At 50.9% G+C, this 18,436-nt stretch overlaps 1 protein-coding gene across 7 annotated transcripts in view; it reads right to left on the bottom strand.

The window, feature by feature from the left end:
- Positions 1 to 18,436, bottom strand: part of SNX8 (sorting nexin 8) — a 40,712-nt gene that overhangs the window by 10,202 nt on the left and 12,074 nt on the right. For 3 of the 7 annotated variants that reach the window (XM_082360980.1, XM_082360978.1, XM_082360982.1), the window contains exons 2-4: positions 6,179 to 6,375; positions 3,692 to 3,809; positions 1,624 to 1,745 (exon numbers count right to left, since the gene is read on the bottom strand). In XM_082360980.1, the coding sequence (XP_082217106.1) occupies positions 1,624 to 1,745; positions 3,692 to 3,809; positions 6,179 to 6,375 (437 nt within the window). Of the gene's footprint in view, positions 1 to 1,623; positions 1,746 to 3,691; positions 3,810 to 6,178; positions 6,397 to 16,876; positions 17,043 to 18,436 lie in introns of those variants that run through there. The other 4 variants (XM_082360979.1, XM_082360983.1, XM_082360984.1 and 1 more) reach the window with 3 other exon arrangements.

Below are 18,436 nucleotides of genomic sequence, written 5' to 3'. Positions count from 1 at the left end.
GCAGAGAAAGGGCAGCACTTGGGGTCCCGAGCCCTGGCTCTGAGCTCTGCCCTCTGAAGGGAGGCTCCCTGGCAAAGCCGAGCCTTAAGACGAGCCCCACAAAGAGCCACGGAAGATACAGGCAGAGACCCTAACGCGCAGCTGTGTGTGGGTGAAGGAATCGTAACATTTCAGAGATGCCTTGAAGAGCATCTGTCCCAATTCCCTCATTTTACCAAGAAGCAAATGGTGCTGGGAGGCCCAGGGACAGGCATCTGTGTAAGGGCAGCCGGGGCCGCTGGAGCCTGACGCCACCTGGCTTCCGCAGCAGCTCGCCCTCCCACCAGCCTCCCTCTGCCTCGAGCTGAGCGTAGCTCCCTCGTCCCACCGCGTCCCTCTGCTGCGGTCAAGATCCCAGCTCTACAGGAGCCTGTCCAGCCCCAGGGTTCGAAAGACCCACCCTCCCAGCGCAAGGGCAGAAGGCCACAGCGTGCATTCCCTGGATGTCTGGAACGGGTCCCATAAAAGGGGCAGACCGACAGGCGCCCCAGCATCGCAGAGGGAAAGGCCACAGTGTCCCTAGGGGTCAAAGGCCCCTCTGGCCTCCAGGGAGAGAGCGGTAAAGGAGGCGGCCAGGCTTGTGTGGGATCCACCTCTGCGGCTCTGCGCCCGCACCTTCCCGCGGCCGGCGAGGGCACGTCTGTCCCACCGCAGGCCGTGTGGGGTGTCCTCGCTGGAGCCCCTCCGCCCACCCCAACAAGGAGAGGGTCCCTCGGGGAAGCCTCTCCGCCTCCGAAGAGCTCAGCCCTGGGCGCACGGGGCCGTTCAGGCGGTGCCTCGTCGGGCTGTGCCTCGGCGTCCTGACGGACCAGGACGGCCTGACGGACCAGGACGGCCTGACGGCAGCCTGGACGAAGATGCTGCCACTCCAGCGTCTCACCGGAATCAAGGCCACACGGAGCCCCCTTCCCAGGACACACGTCCACCCTGCAGCTCGGCCAGGGAGACTCAGCAGGCGCTCCCGGTAGTACGGAGTCCAACCCAGCCTTCCATTTGTTTTAGTTTTTTATTTTGGCCACGCCGCACAGCATACAGGATCCTGGTTCCCCGACCAGGGGTGGGACCTGCGCTCCTTGCAGTGGAAGGGCGGAGTCTTACCCACTGGACCGCCAGGGAAGTCCCCAGCCTTCTTTTTTAAGTAAATGCACATTCACATATGGAGTCGCTAGCCTGTCTGCCAACCCTCCAAACCACAGAGGCTCCTGTGTATCAGCTTCAAGCCCTCAGAGACTGCGCTGAAAAGCCACCCCTTCCACACAAAACCCCGCGAAGTCAGAACCGGGACGCCTCTTAGAATCGTACTCAACCTGTTACCTTGGGAGAATATAAATCTTATTTGTGTTTGTCCCATGTAAATAGATTCTGTCACGGCACCCAAACAAGGAGATTAAGGGGAGAGCACGAAACAAAAGCAAATTTAAGAATGAAAATAAGTGGGACTGCTGTGGGCCTGGGTTTGATCCCTGGTCAGGGAACTAGGATCCCACAAGCCGTGCGGCACGGCCAAAAAAAAAAAAAGAATGACAATAAGACCCGGGGAGCCTCAGGCCCCAGCACGCAGACCGCTGTGCGGCAGGTACTCACGGGGCCACTGAAGGACAGGAACAGCTTGAGAACAACGTCCTCGGAGAAGGGCGGGTGCCGGGCCACCAGGTTGATGAAGCGCTTCAGTGCTCTCCTCCGGGCCTCGATGAATTCCCTGTCAGCTGGACGCAGAACACGGGGTGACCACACAGAGCCTGGGGCACGAGCCCCCGCGACCTTGCTCTCAGGGCCCAACGCCTCCCGCACGGAGAGCTCTCCAAGCCACAGGGCCAGCGGGGGGCACGGGACCCAGCCAGAGGCTGCAGAAGGCGCACGAGACCCCCAGCTCGGCGCCCTGCCGCCTGCGGACGCACAGGGTCCGGGATCTGCCGAGGAAAACTACACAGCCCGCTGGCTTCGCTCAGTGGCACTGGACCCCGCACTGTGACCCCTTTCTGATGCCGCTCTCTATGAACAAACGGGCTGTGCTAAACTCATGTATTAATTTGACCCAGTTTTCCAGTTCACGTCACTTATTACTCACTCTCCAACTGCGAACTGCTTTCGTTCGGGTTACGTATTCTCACTCCAAGGGCAAAAAAAGTAAAAGTGTACGATGATGCACTGAGGGTATTTAAATCTGACCGCAGGGCTTCCCTGGTGGCGCAGTGGTTGAGAATCTGCCTGCCAATGCAGGGGACACGGGTTTGAGCCCTGGTCTGGGAAGATCCCACATGCCACGGAGCAACTAGGCCCGTAAGCCACAACCACTGAGCCTGCGCGTCTGGAGCCTGTGCTCCGCAACAAGAGAGGCCGCGACGGTGAGAGGCCCGCGCACCGCGATGAAGAGTGGCCCCCACTTGCCGCAACTGGAGAAAAGCCCTGGCACAGAAACGAAGACCCAACACAGCCAAAAATAAATAATAAATAAATAATAAATAAATTAAAAAAAAAAAAAACTGATGAAAATTTATAAAAAAAAAAAAAAAAAAAAAATCTGACCGCAAATAAAAATGGTATTTAAAGTATTATTTTTAAATTATTGAGAAAAAGCTGGAAGAAGATCTCCCCCCTTCAAGGCCACCAGGACCCCGTCCTTTGAAGGCAACGTTTTCATTAAGGCCGAGTCACACGACCAAGCATCGCATGACAGTTTCCAGGTTCTAAGCCCCACCCACACCCAATCGACCTCGACGCTGGGATCTCAGTGAGCATCCCCCTTACTCCCGAAGTATTTCCAGCTCCTGCCCTCAGCATCCTTCCCCTTCCACGTGATAGGATCTGTTCCACGTGCTCAGGCACGGCAAGAGGAAAACGACATTATCAGGTTCTGAGCTAGTCAGCGACCAGTGAGAGCAGAAGTACTTTAGGACGGTGGAAAACGGCAGAAAATCAATGGTCAGCTTTGGGTACTTGCCTTTGGATCGGGTTTCATCTAGAATCTGAGAAAAGGGCTGTGGGTGAAGGTCAATGAGACCTGAGAGAAGGCCTCAGCTGTCTCCCGCGCTCTGGAACCCTGGGAGAGACAGGCCAGTGCAGGGGGCCCGGAGACACCTGTGATCCCTCACCTAGCCCCAGGTAATCGCCGGTGAAGCATGAAGATGAGACAGCCACCTGCTATTGTTTTCACCTCCTTTGCGATGCAGGTTAGATCACTGGGCTGACCTTCACTTCTGTTCTCTCGCAGAACTCCTTACACTATGGTGGTGCCCACTGCTCTCCAAGGGCCGGCAAAACAAACGGCGCTCCTGGTCCCCCACTCAGGAGCCCCAGGACGCCTGGCCTCTGCCCTCTGGGAAGGAGAACTGGGGTACACTCCTTCTCCCTTGCAGAACGGGGCACTTCCCTACGTGTCAGTTATCAAGCAGGAGGCTCATGCAGCTAAGGGCGCCAGGTGATGTCACCGTCCCGTACCAGACCTGGGCTCTAAGCCACAGCTGCGCCCAGATTCCCCAGGGGCTGCTGCTGCACCACAGCCCTGCTACCGTCCCACCCCTGCTGGGCAGAGGGCCAGAGGAAGATGGGCCACGAGGGGAGAGTGGCGTCCATCACGGAGCCAGGACCTCAGCACAGGGCGGGGGGACCCCACCCGCCTACGCCCCCCGGCCGCCAGCAAAGCCAGCTTTACCTCCCAGCATCCTCTTGGGCGGGAGGGCCGGCACCATGCGGTACGGGAACTTCTGCAGCAGCATCTCGTGGAAGACCACGAAGTCATTGTACCGCCGATACACGCAGGACTTGAAGCGCTGCAAGAAAAGAGGTTCGGAGCTCAGCAGACACCCTCACACTTCACAGTTTCCCCTTACCTTCCCCTTCCACCACTAAACAGAACCTGCGGAAATAACAGGACTAAATTCCTCACCTTCTCTCACCAGGCCTTTACCAGAAGGAGAAATCCTCTATGTCCTTGATGGATGGAAATACAACTTTTAAACACTGCATAGCTCTAACTGTGTATTTAATTAACCGTCTATTATTCTGCATCTTCTGAACAAGACGAGTCTCCTTACAGGAGTTTCCACCTATATGGCGGCATCCCTCCTCCCCTTAGGTATCACGTGGGATTACCTTTGAGGGTATGTCCTCAACATACACTTTCAAACCGTGCTAACACAAGCAGCACTGCGCCTCCTGAAATAGACCCAACGGCCTAAAAGCAGACCAAACGCTGAACACAAAGACTGAAACACGGCAGACACGCAACTCAGATGAAACTGCCGACAGAGTCCACCATGAGCCCGCCCTTGATAAACCTGCAGGTTCCACAGGATTAACATCCTGTCCAGAGAGCAACCTCACTGGGGTCGAATGTAAGAGCTCTCACAAGAACCAGCATGAGCAGTGATCGCTACAATTAACTATGTTACACTAGTTACTAATTAACATCACTGACTGGAAAAAGCCAGTCTGAGATGGTGACATACTGTGCGGTTCCGATGACACGACACTCAGGAAAAGGCAAAGCTACGGAGACGGTGAAAGATCAGTGGTGTCTGGGTGGAGGTGGGGGAGGGGTGAAGGGGGGCGGAGCACAGGGATGCTTAGGGCAGTGAAGCTACACTGTGTGATTCTACAGCGGTGGACCAAACCCAGAGGATGTACAATAACAAGAGTGACCCCTCATGTCAACTGTGGACCCTGGGTGACAATGACGTGTCTAGGCAGGTTCACCACCTATAACAAATGCACCATCTGGCGGGGGGGGTTGACAGTGGGAGGAGGGGAAGATGGAAAATCTGTTCCTTCTGCTCAATATTGCTATGAACCTAAAAACACCCCCCAAAAAACAAGGTCTATAAAAAGCTAAATATACTATACGAAGGACAAGTATGAAGCCACGTGTGTCCACCTCTGGCGGGCATCGTGCCACGTCTGCACTCACTCCAACTCCAGCAAGCATGCAAGCAGGGGGCACAGCCCGAGGAGCCGCGTGGCCCAGAAGCCACCCCCGCGGTCCTAACGTTAGCGGGCTGACCCCTCTACGCACGTTTCAGGAGGTGACCTGGGCAAAACGGCCTCCTTCTAGAAATGTTCGTTACGAGGTCATCAATTTACTTCAGGAGCAGGCAGTTGAATGAGACTGAAGATAAGGCCACTCTCACAGAAGAGCAGCTTGTCACACATGCGGGGCGCCCGGCCCGTGGGCGACAAGGCCCCAGAGGAGGCACCGGAGTCTCCATTCTCACCGCGGCCGAGGAGGCCAGACCGCGGCAATGCCAGACGGCAACGCTGTCCCCGAAACACGCGAGGGCCTCCTTCCCTCTCTGACCTCTGCCCTCCCCCTTGGCAGCAACACTGACCAGCGTCAGAGCGAAGTTTACTCCCAGACTTCTGTCATCCTGCCTTTAAAACACAACAAAACAAAAATCCTGTGATTCTTGATTCTCATGGAACACGGCAAACAGCGTCCGCGACGGGGAACTGCTCCCGGGTTCTGGACACGCGCCTTTCTCCCTGCGATGACGGTCGTGATGCTCTCCCGGCCCAAGCCCTGCAGCGCTGCTGCCTGAGCCTGTGACCCGGGCAGCTCTCAGCGCGGGGGCAGCTCTGACCCTGCGAATCTGCCCCCCGCCACACACACACACGGGTGCTCTGAGTTCACCGATGATGACTTAATCCCCAGGATAAAGAATAAAAGCTCCCATCAAAACGTATCCTAACTGAACCAAGATAACAGGCGAACGGACAAAAGATAAACGCCGCAGATGCCACAGGGTTCTACGCGCGCGGCCAACCCCGGGGCCAGGCGTCTGGCATCAATGAACTCTGATTTCAGGGGTGCCCCTAACAGGGACGGCAGCGCCATTTTGGGGGTGAGCCCCGCACACTTGACTCGGGGTGTGGAGCCCACATTCTCTGGGGTCCACACTCTCACCCTCGGGGACGTCCCAGCACTGCAGGACCGCCCCAGGCCGGCCCGTCCGGGGCTTGCCCTCCAGAGCCCACCGAGCGTCTTGAGAGGCAGGATCCCAGAGCTCCGACAGCGAGGGCGGGCGGGGCCGCTGGGGGGCGGCCGCAGAGGCAAGCATGCCGGGGGGCCTGCCCGCCACTGTGGGTCCTCCCGGCGGCCCTCCCCCTCCCGCCACCTCCGCCCCCCACTGCATGCCGCAGGTACCTGGCTGGAAACCTCATACTCCACGTGCTTGAGGAAGAGGCCCTTCTTCTCGGGGATGAGCTCCACCTGCACGGCGTCCCTGGCCAGCAGCTCCTGCAGCGTGAGCGACAACAGCAGTGGGTTCCCCGGCGGCACCTGCATCCGACTGGAGTCCGGGGCCCTCGGCTCGCTGACCTGGGCCGCTGGTGGTGAGTCTGCTGGAGACAAGGTGAGCGCAGCTGCTCAGACAGGGAGGCCGCCCCTCCGACGCCGCCTGCTGGCTCAGCACGTGGACTCCGGCCACGTCACCCGGCCAAACCCCGTCCTGGCCCCGGCGACGCTCATTCATTCAGGCTGGGGGGTCCACTCAGGGCCACGTCCTCCTCTCATAAACCACCACGCCATGAATCAGCAAACACGCCCACATGTCCAGGACCGGGCAAGTCTAGTTTTCAACTTGGGCAGAGAAAAATAAGTGAAATACTTACAAGTTACGTGCAAAAATACAGTCCTCCTTTTCTCCAGAGTCAAGAAAAGGGTTAAAACAGAGAAACGGGCCATACGATCTTCTACATGTGCCGGCGTTTCCAGAATCAGAGCACACTGCGTTCCTGCCACCACAATCATTCTAATGTGTAAAAACCTACATGCTTGCTTGAGTTAGAGTTCCTGCTCACACAAACCAAAGCATTAAGCCCTAAAGCTTCAGTTTCCTTAGACACAAGAAGTCACCCACGTATCATTCACAGGACAGGGAAAGACAAATCAGAGATTTTATATCTAACAACCTGCCAACAAACAAACAAAGAAATCCTGTTAAAAGGTCAGTTTGGTTTTTAGTACAGAGAAGAGTTTAGAACTTTAAAGAAAAAAAGGTTCTTTTCAGTTAAAAAAAGAAGAAGTTAAGGTATCCCTTGGGGGAAAAAGGTTCCAAGTAACACTGTTATAAATAAATACAACAAACGGTAGATCACATTTCTCCACCTTCTTAATTTTCTACAACGTCAGTGTATCACTTTTTATGATTTACTTCTTAAAGTAATTCTTCAGTGCAAGATTCTGGTTTACATTCTAATACAGAATTAATGACCAGATTATTTTCATCTGTGAAATCACTCAGCATTTTAGGATTTAAAATATAGCTGCCTTGAACTGACCTTAAAGATTAAGAAAATAAACAAGGGCTTAACTTGTATCTGGGAACCCCCAAGGACCTCAAAACTCCATACAAAAACTAAATGTCGGGCTTCCCTGGTGGCTCAGTGGTTAAGAATCCGCCTGCCAGTGCAGGGGACACGGGTTCGAGCCCAGGTCCAGGAAGATCCCACATGCCACGGAGCAACTAAGCCCGTGCACCACAACTACTTAGCCTGAGCTCTAGAGCCCGTGAGCCACAACTACTGAAGCCCACGTGCCTACAGCCCGTGCTCCACAACGAAGAGTAGCCCCAGCTCACCGCAACTAGAGAAAGCCCACGCACAGCAATGAAGACCCAACGCAGCCAAAAATAAATTTAAAAAAAAAACAAAAAAAACCCCCACTAAATGTCATGTGCCCTAAAGCAGGCTGCTCTCAAGTGAGGGCATATATCCCAGGGTCGCAACAATCCACCAAGTGCAGGAAGAAGACATTAACAACTGTACTTGTATTTTCTTTATTTTTTTTAATTTTTTCATTGTACTTGTATTTTCTATCTCTTCCTTTTTAATTTATATTACAATGTACATAAGAGTAGTAGAGTGTAGTACATGCATACAAATTATTAAAATATGCGTATGTATAAATTGTGTACATGTGTATGAGTGCATACAGGTGTTGCATTTGGGTGTGTGTGTACGAATGCATACATACATGAGTGTGTACGTGTGTATGAGTTTGTTTGAATATGAGGTGTGAGTGTGTATAAGTGTGTATGTGTACATGTGTGCACACACATGTATGAGTGTGTGTACATAAGTGTCTGTATATGAAGTGTGTATATGGGCGGGTGTCCCCAACTGGCAGTCCCCAATACCTTAATGACTAAAAATGTGTGGAGACCACATCTCTAGAAGGTACCTGTTCTCCGAAGTCATCCCAAGACCCCAGCCCCTTTCCATGTAAAAATATTTTTACATGGAAAGGGGCCTTAAAACTGTGTTTACCCAGCCTCCTTGGGGACCACAGAAATCCTCAAGGAGCCAACAAGCGTTTCTTAAGTACCAGCTCCAGGGAACACGGTGATGAATAAGACAGGGTCCCTGAGCTCATTAATTCATCCACACAGAAAACAGCTGTGTCCACCATTGCCAGGCACAATCTATAAATATCCAAACTCCAGGGAGAATGGGAATCAGCCCACAATAACTCTTAACAGCGCCCTGAGAATCAGGACGCAGCTCCAGGACGCAAACTCCGGAAGGGCAGGGATTCGCTCAGCTCTGTTCTCAGGTATGTCCCGGTGAGGGGAGCCTGGCACACAACGGGGGCTCAAGGAATGTTTGCTGAGTGACTATTTACTGTTATTTATTGTATTTCCAGGAGGGAAATACAGAGCACCTCTGGGGAAAAGCAAAATCTTAACTAGAGCGCAGAATATGTGGAAAAACAGGAAACAATAAAGCTAAAAAGGTAATGGGGGAGAATATTTTTATCAGAGAAAATATGTGCAAATCATACATCTGATAAAGGACTTATATCTGGAATATACAAAGAACTTACAACTCAGTAAAAACACGGACAAACAATCCAATTTAAAAATCGGCAAAGGGTTTACATAGACATTTCTCCAAAGATGTACAAATGGCCAGGAAGTACAGAAAAAAATGCTCAACATCGCTAACCGTCATGGAAATGCAAATCACAGCCACACTAAGATGATGCCCTATGTTGACTACAATTAAAAAAAAAAAATTACATTGAGTGCTGGTGAGGATGTGGAAAACCCTCACATATGCTGGTAGGTGTGTAAATGGTGCAGCTGCCTTCAAAAACGGTCTAGCAGTTCCTCAGAATGTTAGAAATAGAGTTACTCTATGACCCAGCAACTCCACTCCTAGGTATACACTCAGGAGGAATGAACATGTGTGTCCACACAAAGACCTGTATACAAATGTCCACAGCAGCATGATTCATAAGAGCCAAAGAGAGGAAAAACCCAAATGTCCATCAATTGATGAATGGATAAATAAAAGTGGTCTATGCACACAATGGAATATTATTCAGCCATAAAAGTGGAATATTATTCAGCATGTACAGATTCATGCTACACCACGGATGAACCTTGAAAACATGATAGTAAGTGAAAAGCAGCCAGTCATAAAAGACCACATATGGGATGATTCCATCTACATGAAATATCCAGAAGAGGCAAGCCTACAGAAACAGACAGTAGTTTAGTGCTTGCATGTGGCTGGGGCGAGGGTGGGGTAATGCAGGGGCCTGAGGGAATGGGGGGGAGGTGGACGAGTGACTGGTGAAGAATAATGGGTTTCTCCTGGGGCGCAATAAAATGTCCTAAAATTGACTATGGCGATGGTTGCGCAACTGTAAATATACTAAAGACCACCGTATTATGCGCTTCAAATGAGTAAACTGCCTGGCACGTAAATGATATCTCTATAAACTCTTTAAGTATCAAAGATAGGTGACATCAATAAGAAAGGCAGAGTAAGGACCTCCAAAAATCCTCTCCTCCACAAAAGCAACGAGGACACTAGCAAAATCGTCAGAATCAGCTTTTTCAGAACACTGGGAAGTGACTAAAGGTTTGTGGCAATCCAGGGTACATTTATTGATGCAATAATTAGTTAAGTCAAAATGAGGTCAGAGTGGAGTAGGGTGGGCCTTCATGGAGTTTTCATAAGAGGAAGAGAGCACATGAAGGCACAGACACATGGACACACAGACAGGAGGCCACGTGACAGCACAGGCAGAGGCTGAGGAGCTGCACCTGCAGACTCAGGAACGCCCAGGACGGCTGGCCACCACCGGGAGCTACAAGAGGCGGCAAGGACCCACCCCGACAGGCTTCAGAGGGAGCATGACCTTCCAGCCTCCGCAACTGTGCGACAAGGTATTTCTGTTGTTTTAAGCCACCCAGTCTGTGGCGCTTTCTTACAGCAGCCCCAGGAAACTCACACTACAAACTTTACAGAATTAGTTCAGAAAGGTTGTTACATAAACGAGCTACAACAAAGAGCAACAACACCTTGGAGGGAAAACTGATTTCCAGAGATGCTACATTATTTTCTTTTTTTAACTTATTTATTTTGGGGCTGCATTGGGTCTTCGTTGCTGCACGTGGCCTTCTCTAGTGGCAGCAAGCGAGGGCTACTCTTCGCTGCCGTGGGCGGGCTTCTCATTGTGGTGGCTTCTCTTGTTGCACGGAGCATGGGCTCTAGGCGCGTGGGCTTCAGTAGCTGTGGCGCACGGGCTTAGTTGCTCCGCAGCATGTGGGATCTTCCTGGACCAGGGCTCGAACCCGTGTCCCCTGCATTGGCAGGTGGGTTCTCAACCGCTGCACCACCAGGGAAGTCCCAGCTACGTTATTTAAATTGTCCAGTCTTCAACAAAATTCTCTAAGACATGCAAAGAAACAACAAGGTAGTGCCAAAGGGGGGGCGGGGGACACACACAACAGAAACTGTCCTTAAATAAGCCTAGGTACTGAACCTATTAAAGACCTTAAATCAGCTATCTGAAATACGTTCAAAGGACTAAAGGGAACCATCTCTAAAGAACTAAGGGAAAGGGGCTTCCCTGGTGGCACAGTGGTTGAGAATCTGCCTGCCAATGCAGGGGACACGGGGTCGAGCCCTGGTCTGGGAGGATCCCACACGCCACGGAGCAACTGGGCCCGTGAGCCACAATTACTGAGCCTGCGCGTCTGGAGCCTGTGCTCCGCAACAAGAGAGGCCGCGATAGTGAGAGGCCCGCGCACCGCGATGAAGAGCGGCCTCCGCTTGCCGCAACTGGAGAAAGCCCTCGCACAGAAACGAAGACCCAACACAGCCAAAAATAAATAAATAAATAAATAAAATTAAAGAATGATTGTTTTAGCCACAATCTGTTATTTTAAAAAAAAAAAAAACTAACGGAAAGTATGAGAACAACACCTCGCTCACAGGGAATATCACTAAACGGACAGAAATCATAAAAAAGAAACAGATAAAAATTCTGGAGCTGAAAAGTTCAATAACTGAAAAATTCACCGGAGTCTCAACAACAGATCCGAGTGAGCAGAAAGAAGAACCAGCAGACTTGAGGTTGGGTCAGTTGAGATGTTTTTTCCAGCCTGATGGACAGAAAGGAAAAAGGGTGCAGAGAAACAAACAACTCCTCAGAGACGCGTGGGCCACGCCAAGCATGCCAACAGAATCCTAACAAGAATCCCAAAGGGAGAAAGGGTTAGAGAGAACACGTGAATAAATAATAGCCAAATCTGATTTAAATAATCCAAGAACTCAAAAGATTCCAACTAGGATAAACTTGAAGAGATTCTCACTTAGACGCATCATAATTAAACTGTTCAAACTGTACAATGAGAAAACCCTGAAAGCACCAGGAGAGAAATGACTCGCCAAGTACAAAGGGCCCCTTTAAGATTAATGCTGACTTCTCGTCAGAAACCATGGAGGCCAAAAGGCAATGGGACGACGTAGTCAAAGGGCCAAGAATTCTACATCCAGCAAAACTATCCCTCAAAAAACAAAGGAGAAATTAAAACATTCCCAGATTCCCAAAACTGACAGGATTCCTCACCAGCAAACCTTCCCTAAGAGAACTGAATCCACATGAAGAAATGAAGCACACCAGTAACCACAAAAGACAGTACTCGTGTATTTATTTTATTTGTAATTCTTTCTCCTAGCTGATTTCAAAGACAACTGTATAAAGCAACAACTATAAATCTGTTTTGATGGGCAAACGATTTATAGAATTGTAATTTGTATGATGATGACAGCACAGAAAGGGGAGAAGGAATGGAGCTATACAGAAGCAAAAGGTTTATATATTACTGAAATCAAATAGTATTAATCCAAGCTAGACTGTTATAAAATATGGGAGCTGTAACTACCACGGCAATCACCAAGAAAATAACCCCAAAAAAGTATAATAACCAAAACTATGTGGGAATGTAAATGGAACACTAGAAAATACTTACTTAATGTAAAAGAAAGCTGTAACAAAAGAACAGAGGAAAAATTAAATTAATGGGGGAAAGATCATTGAAAGAGCACCAGAGGTCTCTATTAAAATTTTTATGTAAGATAAAAATTAATACACACTCAATAGAGAAAACTTTATGATTTTCCTGATGATTAAAATAAGATAATGTCCCAAGACAGAATGTAAGCTCAATAATGATTACCAAATGATCACATGCTGCTGAGAAATCTGAACTTTGATCGCTGGAGGATTCAAAAGACAACTCAAAAGACACATTTTAAACCAAAGACATTACTCTCAACCACCCTGAGAACAAGCCCTTTGCAAAAGTTTCAATCACAAGAAAGCCACCATTCCAAACATCAATTTACTAAACTAAGACACCCGTATTTTCAAAGAAAAAAAAAAAAAACTGAAGAGCAAAAAAAGAAGGGAAAAAGACCATTTCAGACAGGCTGCACTGTCGTGTGATGGCCCACACGCTGACGCTGACGAAAGGGCAGAAACGCAGGGAGGAGATTCTGGTTTACCAAGGGAGTCAATGTCAAGGTCACCGGCAGGACTTTAAGACTCTTATCAAATGGAGCCTCCTACACAGGTTTTAGCAGCCCCATAAGACCAGGGCCTGGAAGAGGCACCGTCCACCAAGCCAGCCCCCTCAGAGATGAAACAGCTCGGACAAGAGAGGCCAGCCAGGCCCCTGATGAACGGTGGTGGACAAAGGCTGGCTCTGACCTTAGACGGACATGGGCAGAAATCCAGTCTCCAACGTCCCCAGCAGTGTGGCTGGCGAGTGACGGCCTCTGAGCTTTCCAACAGGCCTCTCCAAGGGTGTTCCCTCCAAACTTTCCAGCACAAAACTGCTCTACCGTGGGGTCCCCTGGAGCCGGAAGCCCTGGCCTTGAAAAGCCACCCACTGTCCTGACACTGGGCCAGGAAGCAGCTCTCAGACCCGCAGGCTGAGAATCGGGCTAACACCGGCCCACACGGATGGCCCTTGTGGGAACAGAACGAGACAGCAGAGCTAAGATAACCAGCTCCCAGACGCATTCGGGAACCCTTGCCTCCAGCCCAGATCTCATTTGTTCCAATCCCAAGAGAGTCTCTAAATCTGCTGAGTAAAACTTAGCACGTGCTCCCCAAGACAACACGTGTCGGGCCCTTGGCTCCAGGCTGGCCCACGGATCAGGGCCTCACGGTCAGCGAGGCCGGGCCTCACACTCCCCCCTCTCTGGATATCTCGCTCCGCTGGCTCCGGGGTGACAGTGACAAGGGGCTGCAGTGCTCCCAGGCCAGCCACCAGCGCACTGTGTGCCCCCAAGGTCACACAGCATGAAGAGGGAAGCAGCCAGCTAGGAGTATCTAACACCCCTTCAACTCTGAGATTCTGGGATTCTCCAAGTCGGTTATCCACAAATCAAAGCAATGAAACTTCAAACACACACACAGACCAACTATCCTTCCCAACACACTCCCATCAGAACCTTTAGGCAGTAACCCTGCCACTGGGATGCATCCCAAGAGGTCTAACCCCACGTGTTCTGTTCGCAGCTAACATCTGGGGCCCTTACTCCCAAACAAAGCTCTGGGAAACGAACAGGACTTGCTGAACAAACCACGCTGTCTCGCACACACCCTTGTTTTATCTAAGCAAACCTCAGCAAATGCTGACCAACACGGAAGTCCAGACTGGGAGACCACCCCCCCCCCCACAGTCAGCACAGGGTGCCACCCACGGGGGCCGAGGCCAGCCTGGCTGCCCACACGACCCACGCCGGCTCCAGTGGGGGGGCTGCTCTAAGCCCTAGGAGAGCCTCCTAACCCCGCTCAGCCCACGCAGCCCCGGGGTCCTCCCTGCTGGCAGAGCTCCCCTCAGCGTGAAGTGCCTTTCGAGCCCTGAGAGGTCACGTGGCCCCCAAAGGCAGCCAGCGCGGAAGGTCCCTATTTTCTTCGTTTAGTGGCAGGTGCGTACGAACATGTCTTCTGATGGACTCCACGCTCAGGGTTCCACCACCACTGCCGTCCGCGGCTGCTCGTTCACCAGAATGTGGGGAGGACAGGGACCAGCGAGACACAGCACCGTCCCAGGGCTGAGGTCTCCAAGCTGAGCACGCATCAGGAGCACCTGCGGGCTCGCCCGCCCACTGGTGGTTAAGGTAGCTCTTACCAAAAAAAGAGAAGTGTTGGCAAGGGCGTGGAGGGATTGGAATCCTTGCGTGTGGCTGCTGGGACCGTAAAAGTTGGTGCAGCCGCTGTGGAAAACAGTGCAGCAGTTCCTCAAAAAATTAAATATAGAATCCCCATAGGAGCCAGCAATTCCACTTCTGGGTCTGTACCCAAAAGAACTGAAAGCAGGAACTAGAAGACATATTTGCACAGCCATGTTCAATGCGGTATTATTCACAGTAGCCAAAAGGTGGAAATACCCAAGTGTCCACTGACAGATGAATGCATCCACAAAACGCGGTCCATCCACACGACGGAACACTATTCGGCCTTAAAAAAGAAGGAAGTACTGACACAGGCGACATCGTGGATGAACCCTGAGGACATCGTGTCCAGCGAAATAAGCCAGACACAAAAAGACAATGTATGATTCCACTCACGTGAGGTCCCTAGAGCAAATTCACAGAAAAAGAAAGCAGATGGTGGGGACCAGGGGCTGCGGGCCGGGAGGATGGAGGGGGAGTGTTCAATGGGGCAGAGTTTCCATCTTGCAAGATGAATACGTTCTAGAGATGGATGGTATCAATGGAGGCACAATATGAATGCACTTAATGCCACAGAACTGTACACCTAAAAACGGTTAGAATTTTACGTTATGTATATTTTACACTTAAAAAAACACAGATTGCTGGGCCCCAGTCCCAGAGTCTAGGGCGGGGCCTAAGAATCTGAATTTGTAACAAGTCCCCAGATGCTGCTGTTGATCCGGGGGCCACAGCGTGAGAACCACTGTCACAGGGCAACCGGAGGGAAGGAGTTCAGGGCCTCACCCAGACCCGTGCCCCTCATCTAACGAAAAGCAGATGTACACAAATGCTGCCACCGTGCTTTCTGCAGTCGTCAAATGCGGAACGAACGACGTTCCAGACGACAGACAACCTTTTCACCGAAATAACGTAAGATGGGGTCAGCAGACACCCTTTTCAACCTGAATATTCCTTCTCAGGCTCATGAAACTGTTTCAACCTCTGAAAACTTCTCTAGGCTACACTGTTATTCTACAGTTAACAAACTGTTCTCAGGAAATGGAAGCAGAAGTTTCCTCATCCTTATCATGGCCATGGCCTCAGAAATGAGCATTCAGCAGCTCCATGGCCAGGGAATGACAGGAACGCCCCCCAAACACCAGGAGACAGAGCTGCCCCATCTGTGGTCAGCTCGCCCTAAAAAGTGATCTGTCACCAGCCAGCTTTTGATTGTCCCTAGCTCAGGAGCTCAACTGAACAAACTGTGCATGGCTTCAATTTCATCAGCTTTAAGGTTTATTTTTCTTTTAATAACCTATTTTATGTAACGTTACAATATCTTGAAATAAAGGGACTTCCCTGGTGGTGCAGTGTTTAAGAATCCGCCTGCCAATGCAGGGGACACGGGTTTGAGCCCTGGTCCGGGAAGATCCCACATGCCGCCGAGCAACCAATAAGCCCGTGCGCCACAACTACTGAGCCTGGGCTCTAGAGCCCGTGAGCCACGACTACTGAGCCCACATGCCACAACTACTGAGCCCACGAGCCACAACTATTGAAGACTGCGTGCAGCAACGAAGACCCAACGCAGCCATAAATAAATAAATAAATAAATTTATTTTAAAAAATCCATTAAAAAAAAAAATCTTGAAATAAAATCTCTCCAACTCAACAATCCATATACATCCGTGTTCACTGTGTGCATTATCCTCGTGTATAGGGTTGTGATATGACACAAACAATTTTCAAATACCAAGCATGTTTCCAAGCTTCCATGACCACGTTTCTTTCAGCTTTTCTGTAGAAGCAAAAACCTCCTAAATTCCTAGCCACTCAGATAATCACTATGAACACTGTTTCACTTCCATCCTATCCTTTTAAATACATGTATTTTTGTTGTGAAATACTTCAAACATACATGAAAATACAGGAAATATCAGAACCCATGTATCCACCAAGATTTCACTAAAAAGGACATCGTGCCCTATTTTTTGCTGAAGAGAAGTTTTAAAAAACAAAATGTTACAGATGCATACCATTCTCCCCACCCCCTTTTTCCTATTCCAAAGTAACCATTATCTTAGAGTTGATAGGTACGATTTCCAGGCAGGTCTGTGCACTTTCTCTACATAAGTGTCCAGAAAGTCCAGGCAAACACTGTGTTTCATTATATACAATAAACATACAATTCCTTTTTTTTCCCACTGGCTTTTAAAACCCTTTTACATTGAAACAGAGTGTGCTAACAGAGAAGCAAACATCTCAAGACCGTTCAGCTCAATGAATTTACACGTCAGGGTAACAGCACCTGGATAAAGGAAGGTACCCGTCACGCTCCCTTCTCCCCAAGGGAGAGACTTCTAAAGCCACAGGTTACCTCTGCCTGATTCTTTGTTGATACCATACACATGGACTCAAATCCTGAGTTCCTCTGTTTCCGCCTTCTTCCACTCAGCGTGGTGTGTACAGCCCCTCTGCGCGGCTCATGGGGCACAGACGGTCCATCTTCTTGCTGTGGATCCCGCCGTGTGATCAGCCGCGGCCTGTTACTCCCTCTGCGGCCAAGCGGCATCTGGGCAGCTTCACACGCTGCTGCTACAAACACGCCAGCACCGGCACGTTGGTGGACGCGTGTACGCATTTCTGTTCGGTACATTCCTGAGAGTGAAATTACTGGATCTCGGGGTTTCGTATGTGCAGCTCAGTAAATAATTCCAGTTTTCCAAGTAACTGAGCCAGTTTACACTCCCAGCAGCAGGGGTTCCAGCTGCCTCCCACGCTGGCCGACACTCATTATTTTCCGTCCGGTTTTCCTCGCCCTTCTGGTAGGCCCTTGACTCTTGAATACAGTTGCAATTCATCTGCCATTTTACCTTGATTTCTTTCCTTTTACAACACTGTTCCATATTTTCGAAGTTATTAAGACTGTTACCTGTAAAGACTGAATAATAACTTAGATATGGAACTAAAAATCATTTAGCCGTTCTCCTACTAACTGCTTTCTACTCTTAAAGACAGCATGAAGAATATCACCGTTCACAAAATAGTCTGCCCTATTTTTTATTCTATCCTTAGAATCCACTCCTAAAGAATTCCACATTTTTCTCCCGCTCACAGACGCTTCCCGAAAGGCTTCTGTCTTCCCACGTGGACCGCACTACGTCACCAGCACTCCCTTCAGACCCCTCGGAGAGTTACCGCGGTCGCCCGCGTGATCTGTGCACGTTTCCTGGCAGCATTTAAAAAAAACACTGAAGTTTCCTAACTGAGGATCAGAAGGGCAACCGCTAAGGAGAATAGCTCTGAACGCGGGGTTTCCCCAGCTCCACCACCGCCCCCCCAAAACGCCCCTTCACCTTCCTCGGCCAGCAAAGCCCTCGCCCGCCTGCCCCCCGCTCTCCAGCCACGCCAGCTGCCCGGCCGCCCTGTGAACGCGGCGCGCCGCTGCCGGCCCGGCGCCTTCACCTGCCGCCTCTTCCGCCAGCGTTCTCCTCCCAGAAACGCACCAGGCCACCTCCTTCCAATCGGGGGCAGAACTCACTCTCAGTGGCGTTCCCTCAGGGACGACGGCCCTGCGCCCTGGCTGCCCCCGCGGCTCTCACGTGCGCCAGCGACTCGCCGCGTCTGCCGAGTACCGTCCGCCTCCCGCTACAGGAACATCGGCCCCCCCGAGAGCGGGCCTCTCTGTGTATTTTGTTCACCGTTAGAATCCCAGCGATCGAGAACACTGTCCGGCACGTAGTGAGCGCTCGGTGAGCATTTGTGGACGGAAAGGAGGACCCCAATTCGCAGGAGCAAGAAGGCCGTGCAGGGAACTCAAGGCCTACTGTGTTCTCCCAGGCAGGCGACAGCCCCATGCCCTCCCCACCCGCACAAGGCGCACTCAGGCCTCAGCAGCGACAGGCACCGCACCTCGGGGAGCCGCGCGAGAAGACAG

The sequence above is a fragment of the Balaenoptera borealis genome (genome assembly GCF_965194805.1).
Source record: "Balaenoptera borealis genome assembly, chromosome: 16".
In the NCBI taxonomy this organism is placed as follows: Eukaryota; Metazoa; Chordata; class Mammalia; order Artiodactyla; family Balaenopteridae; genus Balaenoptera; species Balaenoptera borealis.
The sequence above is the reverse complement of the archived record's forward strand: the minus strand, read 5'-3'. Positions and strand labels throughout refer to the sequence as shown.